A 9,008-nucleotide genomic window follows, 5' to 3' on the forward strand; every position below is an offset into this window, starting at 1 on the left:
CAGCGATAAAATTTATCATCGAGGAGAACATACTTAAAAACAATACACTGAATATTTATGTTTGTCCTAACATTTGGGTCATGCAGATATGCAACTAAAAACGTTCTCCAATCAATTGTATCGGCACATTATTAACCGAATCAACTAAGACGATGCTTCTGTTGACATTGGACGGTCCGAGATCTTGATCGGACGGTCTGACAATAGCACGGTGTCTTCACCCAGATGGTCCGGAGGGCAAAATTTATGTTGCTACTTGCAGATGAGAATAATGTCGTTGTTCTGTGTTTTTTTTTTGTAAAATTTGTGTTGTTTAAGGCCCATTTGCTTTTTGACCCCTTAGATCTCCCCACTCTTTCAGCAGTTGACGGCATCCCCCATTGTTGCGCACCACGGAAGACGAAGGGCGGCAGCGCACGCCCTGAAAAAGGCAGAAGAAACGCGGTGCCTCGAGCCATCAGATGGCCCACCCCACCCCACCCCACCGTGTTGAGCTTGGAGTCGGACGGCGCTTGAGAGTCGCCGGGTCGGGCATGGCATCCATAGGCATACATCTCCTCGCGGAGCCTGGGGTGGGGCGGTCACCACCATGCCTAATCCTATCGCACCAAGGAGTCTGTCTCGTGCTCCTCGTAGTCTTCCTACCCACCCCTCCACCCCCCCCCCCCCCCCCCCCCCCCCCCCCCCCCTTTGCCCCCAATCCCTAGCCCTGCCCCTCTCCTCCAGCGCCGCGCGCCGGCTCTATGCGCCCGCCGCCCCCGGAGATGCATATCACACGCCGCCGTTACCGCTGGGTGAAGGAGTGGTTAGTTGCTCGCCTGCCGTCCGATGGCTCGCACAGTCTCCCTCCTCCCTCGATTTCCATCTGATCTGTTGCCTCTTTAGGGTCCCGCAAGATCTGGTCGTCACCGGAGGCCCCTGCACGCTCTACAAGTGGGTGCGAGGTAGATTGCGCCCGCTGATTGCTTGCTGCTGCTGCTGCTGTCAAACCGCAGCCTTTTATTCTATGACTGTACTGTCATGTCATCGTCATGTTTTGCACTGATGATAATTGCCCTGTCTGGTACTTCACCAGTGATTCATCCGTATCCACGCGAATTTCCAATTCTTTAAAGACAGGTGGAGCAAGCAAGGTCTTTTCATGTTTCTTATACTGGTTGCATCACATATTTCTAATTTGTAATACTTCAGCACACGAAGGGATGGTTGTTTAGTTCCACCCAGAAAAATTGAGATTTCAGTAGAGCAGTACATATATGCTTGTTAGTCTCCAAGTAAGAGTGGTCAGTTCAGTTCAAACTAGAGGAAAAACTTAGTACATTCTCTTTGGGGGTTGCCACCAGCATACCAATGTGTTCTTTTAATTGCCGACATGTCCTGACTGATTTGGACAATGTAATGAACACTGCCAACTTATTTATGAAGATTATGAAGTTCTCACACAATGCCAACAAGGGCACACAGGAAGATGGAATTCTTTGTTATATATTCTGATTGTTTCATGGCTGTTAATAACTATAGGGTAGTGAATTGTTTCTTCTATGATATAACCTTTTCATTCCGCTGTTAATATTATTATTGGATTTATTTACAGAGGATAGACTGGCAGCTTTGAAGGCTAAGGATAAGGAGCAGGGGGCAGCATCTGCAATGCCTGAACCAAACTCTGAGGTTCTCTTCCTGTGCAGCTACGAAGGATGTGGGAAGACATTTTTTGATGTAGGGGCTCTTAAGAAGCACGCTCATGTCCATGGGGAGAGGCAATATATCTGCCACTATGAGAACTGTGGCAAGGTACTGTTTACCCTTCCTTTTCACATCCCAGAGTAATCTTCAGTCTGCAAAGGCATGGTCCCATTTCAGTTGCTTGACTAATCTTTTTTCGGGTAAATTTGATTTTGCAGAAATTCTTAGATAGCTCTAAGTTGAAGAGACATTTTCTTATCCATACTGGAGAGAAGAATTTTGTGTGCCCACATGAAGGTTGTGGGAGGGTAATCTCACTGTCTGCTCCATTGTGTTTGCTATTCATTTCCTGACGTTTGTTATGATCATGTGGTGATTTGTACTTTTCTCATTCGTAGCATGTTACTAAAAATGCTTGATCGTGAAGTAGAAATTTGTACTGGATATAGAAATGTTTGTTGCTTGGTTTCTTTTCTGGTGCAACCATGTTCTAAAGCTTTGATCATTTCATTCTGTTCCATTTGCTGTGTTAAGATTTAGTCATGGTCATTTTAATGCATTATTTCATACTCCATATTCCACAAAGTTTTTAACATACATACAAACGAGAAAGATAACGTTTAAACAATGGTTGTACTCATAATAGTTGTTTTGCAACTATCCGGGAGGGGTTACATAGGAACTACCCTTGTGCAAACAGCCTAAAATGCTTAAATAATGCCTCTTTGTTGTCGGGGAAAGGGAAAATCTCAAGCAGAGTGGTGCCAACAAGATGCTCTTTGTTGGTGGTAGGGTATCATTCGCAAGGTTCACTTGAAGCTTTCTAGGATGCATGAAAGCAAGGGATGGATAGGATATGTCATATTTCTAATTGGTTAATTAAATGTGGCTTTTGGCATTTGTTATTATTAGTATATTATCTGGCAATATGTGTTATTAAATATTAATGTCATGTGCCGGATTATTGCAGGCATTTTCGTTGGATTTTAATTTAAAGGCACACATGAAAACACATTCTGCAGATAACTATCATGTGTGCCAGTACCCAGAATGTGGCCGAAGATTTACACAAGAATCAAAACTGAGAGCTCATATCAGGGCACAACATGAGAAAGTAAGATCTCTTACTAGCTACTGCTTGTGAATTTCAGCTTGTGAAAGAATTTTGTAACGAGACAAATATAGGCTGTTGGCTTGCAGAATCCAGGTGCGTCATCAATGAACCACAGTGCAATTGGAGGTCCGCACCAGCCCCCTAGGCCAGCGAAGGTCTCAGCAGCACCTCCAGCTCCCTCAGCTGAGCGCCCTTACGTCTGCCCCTACGATGGTTGTGACAAGGCATACATCCATGAGTACAAGTTGAACCTCCATCTGAAAAAAGAGCATCCCAACCACTACCAGGATGGTGGTCCAAATGGTGCTGCCGCCCCTTCAAAGCGCAGCATCTCGAAGAGTTCCCACAGGAGCAAGCTGGACATCACCTCTAGGATGCCACCGGCCAACATCCCCAAGCACAGAGGGTATGCAACACCATTGCCAGCTGTGGTGAGCCTCCCTGAGGAGCAGCAGTTGCTAAGGAAAGTGGTGTACGAGGATGACAGCGAGGAGACTGAAGAAGAGGGGGATAACAATGGCGAGGACAGATGGAACTACAAGAGAGCTGCTAGCAGCGACGACGAGGAAACCGAAGACGAAGAATGAGCTGCTAGCAGGGATTCATTTTTTTTTCTTCTGTAGCTGTGCATATACCATAATCTATAGACTGGTGGTTATAGATTTCAATACATGTACATTTTTAAAATACGGCTGGCCTATAGTAGACAAGAGGTTGTTGCTGCCATGCCCCTTCTCAACTACACAGGCCATGAGTTCAGAAAGGATAATGGATCATTGCTCCCGTCTGCCTGTGTTTGTGCCTTTTGGTTTGTTGTCATAAATGAGTTCTCAGTTATCGTAGCCCTGATTGAGTGGATGTCAACAGATCTCGTCAACCGTACATTTGTATGAGCATGCCATGTTTACTTTGAGAAATTTATGCATCCACCGGTTTCAGAATATGGAAGTGTGCGATAGTGTGTTCATGGAAGACAAAGGTGGTTTGAGTCCACGCCATAATACCGAGGGAGGTCCTCCTTTTCCTCTATTTGGGAAGACTCTCCCAAAGGTCCAAAGAGGGTAAGAGGACATTGTACGCTACATTGTGCTCCTTTATGCTACTTGTACTTGGAGAGGGGCAGGGTATGAGGACATTGTACATAAAGCAACTTGTACGCTAAATTTAGATAACATTGTGCTCCTTTATATCTCCAGCAAGGAACCCTATAGAGTACGCTAAAATTTAGAGTGTCTGTGTTGAAGCCGCTACATCATTTAGAGCGTCTGTGTTGAAGCCGCTACATCTAGAGAATCATTATTCGTCTGCTATCGGCGTGTTTCTGCACACATCCGGTGAATAAGATGCCATGGCCGCGGAGATCGGACACTGTGTCTATAACACCCTGGATTTGAGGGTATAAAATTTCTTTCTTATGATCATCCAAATTCAGGTGTTACTCTTCTCTATCTCACTCTAGCTTCACTCTCTCTAGTTTTCTCCCTCTCTCCCTCTTTTAATTAGAGTTAGTGGTATTAGTGAAGGATTATTTATTTTATTTTGCCCAAAACCTATGAGTCATAGAATGTTGCATCATATTAAGTCTAAATATTCTTTGAATGGTTGCATATATTTGATTTTGTTTGAATTTGAATTGAAAACCCTAGAGAAAATAAATAGAAAAGCAATTAGAAATTCCCTGGAAATAGAAAAGGCCATTTCAGCCCAAGTCGACCCATTTAGCCCAGCCCCCGCGCCCGCGCCCCCCCGTGCCTGACAGGCGGGCCCCGCCTGTCGGCGCAAGCCTGAGCGCGCCCTCTCCCTCTCTCTCTCTGTCCCGTGGGCCAGAGTTGTCGGCGCCGTTCTTTCCCCCCCGCGCCCACTCTCTCTCTGTCCCGCCGTCCTCACCTGTCAGCCTTCCCTAACCTCTCGCCCACGATCTCCCCGCCGTGGACGCGCCCACTTCCGCGCGTTCTCCGGCCACGTCCGTGCCCCCGCGCCCCTTTTGAGCCCCGCGCCCTGCTCGCCCACCTCCCCTCTCTCATTTGCGCCCTCTGCCCAACCCTCTCGCCCTCTCTCTCGCTCAACCCACGCGGACCAGGGAGCTCCGCCACCGCGCCGACGCCCACTACCTGTTTCGTGGCCACCGTCGCGCCTGTGCCCTGTCCAGTGCCACGGTGAGCTCCGCCTGACTGTCAGCTGCTCGGGACACCCTTTGGTGTGCCCTCTCCCTCTCTGTTTCGTCCAGTCTGCGCTCACCGGAGCAATATTTGCGCAACCGAAGTCCCACCGCCGTCGACCTGAGGCTCCATCGCACCCCCGCCGTTCTCCAAGCGTTCCTGAGTTCGCACTCGAGGTGAGCACCCTTCCTATGCCTTTATTTCGCCAAGAATTGCCCCAGCTCCCGCGTAATTGCTCGCCGGAGTTAGCTGCGCCGCCGCGGAACCTTTTCTACTGCGATCTGCATTCTCTGGTGCCCCTGTGCCGGTTCTGCGCCCACGGTCGGGTTCGCCGTGTTGCGCTGAACTTGTTTGACCTTTTCCTTAAGTCACCAGAGCCCCGCCGTGGCCAGCCTTCTCGTCTCCGGCGAACTCTCGCCGCGGGGCCGAGCGGCGCCACCACGCCCAAGCCAGCCCCTGGCCGTTAGATCTCGGTCGTCCGTCCGAGATCGGATTGTTTAGACTTAACCAGAGCGGATCTGATCGCAGTCCTTCGATCCAGATCCAACCGCCTCTCTCTCTTCCCCCTCACCCGCGTCTCTGCCTCTGGGCCCGGCTGGTCAGCCCGCCCTGGTTTGTTGACGCCTTGGCCCCGCTTGTTAGTCGCGCTCGCGCGATCTAATCTGGGCCGTTGATCTCCGACCCGATGGCTGAGGTTACCCCGTACCCCTTTGCGTGTGAGTTTTGCTTAAGAACCCCTGGTTTCAGGAAATCAACCCGCCGTCCTCTGTTTTAGAGCATAGGTCCCTGGTTTCTTTAGAATAGCCCCCTGGACTTTTATTTAATTACAGATTTAGCCCTAATGTCATATTTCAAACTTCAAAACTTGTTTATTACATATCTTTTTCACATGAACTCCAAATTTAGTGGTTCAAATTGCAAAATGTTCACAAGATTATTCTATGCTCAAATAAAATATGACCAACTGTAATCTGTATACTTTAATTTTTACACTTAGAATATAGAATTAAAGTATATGTTGATTTATTTATTTAATGAAATAAATAAAAGGAGAATCCTAAGGAATAAAGTATATTTAATCTTGTGAGATTAGTGGTATACATTTCATGGATTCATTTCTGGTTTAACCTTTAGGCCTTAATGAGATAAATATAATTAGGTATGTAATTATGGATAATATTTAAAGGATAATCAAATTCCTAAATGAGATTAGTCCATCTTATAAATTAATCTTTTTCTTTGTTTAAATTATCACTTTACCTTTTTGGGCTATGTCCCAACACTTAGAGAGTAATTAATCCCCAATTAGGATTAGTCCATTTTATAACTTGACCTCATTCCCTTGTACTTAATACTATACCTTTTCGAGTTGTGTGCCAATGTTTGTACATGTTTGATGTGATGTTCATTTTTACCTTCCAAATGTATTGAATGTATGCTCGCTTTACTTAGACAACGAGCAGCTCGTGGTTCCTGAGTGTGTTACCAAAGATCCCTCTGAGCAACAACCTGGTGAAGCCAAGTGTCCTCAGACCTATCATGTCCTACTTTACTTTTTAATTCACTGTCCCACATTACATTACTGAAACTTAAGAATTGACTAGTCTGTATTTACCTTACCCTTGTTTACCTTTTTGGGTTAATCATGGTTAGCTTATGCTATTGCTTTAACTTAATCAATGAACATGATGTGATCTTTTATGATACGATGATGTTATCCCGATGGGGTTCTTGTGATTACTTTAGGGGGCTCAGGCTGTTTTCTGAGTACCTCTCCGTAAGGACCTGTTTGGGGAGTGACAACCCCGGATAACAGTGCAACCATGAGGGTGGAATGGGACGCCCTTAGCTGATTAATTAGAGGAACCAGAGGAGTAGTTGGCTTCACCGTAGGGCCGTCAATGGGGTCCGGGCACAGTACTTGCTCTGCCGAGGCTGGTTGCAGAGGTTCTTTGATTTGGTTTTATTAGTCACCCTTCCTCTGGGGAGATGTACTGTGTTTATCAAACTGGAGAAACCTAACGGGTGACTATGACCTCTGGGAAATCTTTGTAAAGGCTACATAGTGAGACCCTGCTAGGTCACCTTGGTAGTGATCAATGGGGAGGCTAGAACCTCGGGCAGAATGGGAATCACGGCTTGTGGGTAAAGTGTGCAACCTATGCAGAGTGTTAGAAATTGGTATATCAGCCGTGCTCACGGTTATGAGCAGCCTTGGGATCCTCTTTGATTAGAAGAACTTTGGTTACTTTTATGATGATGATTAGCAATGATGATTATAATTCTGATATCTGGTATTTCCTCTTGGAGGGAGTGCCTCTAGGTAATAACTGGGTCATTACTAAAATTTGGCTATACTTATAGTAATAAAACTTGACCAACTAAAAGCAACTGCTTAACCTTAACTCCACATACAGCTAGTCCACTTTAGCCAAACGGGACATTTGCTGAGTATGTTGATGTGTACTCACCCTTGCTTTACAAACCACCCCACACCAGGTTGTCCCCATTGTACTCAGTGATCAGGAGATGAAGCTGGCAACATGGAGGACTTTGAGGAGTTCCAAGACTACGACGAGTTCTAGTTTTCTTTAGTTGCAAACCCCCAGTCAGCTGCCTGTGTAGGCTTACATTCTATGTTTCGTTACTCTGCACTTTGATGTTATTGTTAAACACTATGTTTATGTAATAGACTCTGTGGATGTCTCAGACATCTTGATGTAACTAAGTACCTTTCCGCTATTTAATTCAAGCATTGTGTGATGATGTCCAATTATGTAATCGATGTGTACGTGAGTTCTGATCCTGACACGTACATGGTTCGCATTCAGTTTACCTTCCAAAACCAGGTATGACAGTGGCGGTGCATCACAACAACCTTCAAACGAGCTTGCTTGCACGGAGCTCGCGCCACGAAGGAGAAGATAGCAGCAATATCATGGAAGATGACCAACAAGTCGCGGTAGCTACCCTTGAGCCTACGGTGGACGCCATGGGGCCTCGGGTGTGATGGTTTGGAGAAGTTGGGCTGCATGGAGGAGCTCCGCTTGAGAGGACGACCACCAGCGCAGCACACACTGCTGCATTAGTATGGAGTCGCTTGACGGCGGCGGCGAAAAGTTTGACAACAGCATTGTGGATCTCGGCCACAGAAGAGAAAAATGAAAAGAGTGTGTCGTCCAATACATGAATAGGCACCGCGACCTCTGTATATGTATTCATATGAATAAAAAGTATTTTCTAATATATAAACAGACTCAACATTTTGTAAAAAATGCCATTTTGAAATTTTGTATTAATATAGGTTGGAAAATGTAGAGAATACGATATAGAGAATAAAATTTAGAGGGTATTACTGAAGATGATGAAGATATAAATGACATAATCTTTTAGAGAGTGTTGTAAAGGATAGAGAATATTTCTTTAGGGGATGAAATTTAGAGGACGTTGCTGGAGATAACATAAGGAGGACAAATGCTCTCAGTACGTTGGAGCACGCCTGCACTAGGCTCAACCGAGTCTAACCATGAACAATTCAGGCATGCCGCCGCGAGTCTTCACTCGAGTCATCACACCATGGGCCTGTTTGGTTTAGCTTTTTTCTGAGGATTTTTTCTAAGAATCTAGATGTATGGAGAATGTGGCTATGAAGAGAATCTAACTATCGTGGAGATTATGTGTGGAGGAAGATAAAAGAGTCCATATCCTACTATCTCAATGATTCGGCCGATTCTGTTATCATGTTGATTTTTGATGATTTTGACTAAAGCGATTCTCATAGAACTTGGCTGAAAAGCTGGGCGTTTGGTAGTTTGCAGCAGCTTTTGGTGGCCAGAAGCTGAAAGAGGCTAAAACAAACAGGAGGCATGTCAAGCGGATGTGCTTATCGCACACTCATGAATGAGAAGACGACAACAACTTTAGGGTGTGTTTGGTTGGAGAGCCAACTGGAATGGAGCAGCTCTATTCTAGTTTCTAAAAATGGATATGTTTCTTTGTGTGTTTGGTAAGCAAAGTAGATCCGCTCCATTTTTTGTTTGGTTGATTGA

General features: G+C 45.6%; 1 protein-coding gene across 2 annotated transcripts; it reads left to right on the forward strand.

Moving 5' to 3' along the window:
- The first annotated feature begins 362 nt into the window (after positions 1-362).
- Positions 363-3,642, forward strand: LOC103653625 (zinc finger transcription factor YY1). 2 transcript variants are annotated; one of them, XM_008680469.4, is made up of 6 exons: positions 363-805; positions 886-944; positions 1,595-1,794; positions 1,905-1,994; positions 2,657-2,800; positions 2,872-3,642. In XM_008680469.4, exons 1-6 carry the CDS (start codon positions 744-746, stop codon positions 3,385-3,387), a joined length of 1,071 nt encoding a protein of 356 aa, XP_008678691.1. In that variant the 5' UTR covers positions 363-743; the 3' UTR covers positions 3,388-3,642. The 2 variants fall into 2 exon arrangements, with proteins under 2 accessions (XP_008678691.1, XP_020408184.1); XM_020552595.3 differs by having other exon boundaries at positions 375-805; positions 2,887-3,642.
- The last annotated feature ends 5,366 nt before the right edge of the window (positions 3,643-9,008 follow it).

This window comes from Zea mays, chromosome 4 (assembly GCF_902167145.1).
Source record: "Zea mays cultivar B73 chromosome 4, Zm-B73-REFERENCE-NAM-5.0, whole genome shotgun sequence".
In the NCBI taxonomy this organism is placed as follows: domain Eukaryota; kingdom Viridiplantae; phylum Streptophyta; class Magnoliopsida; order Poales; family Poaceae; genus Zea; species Zea mays.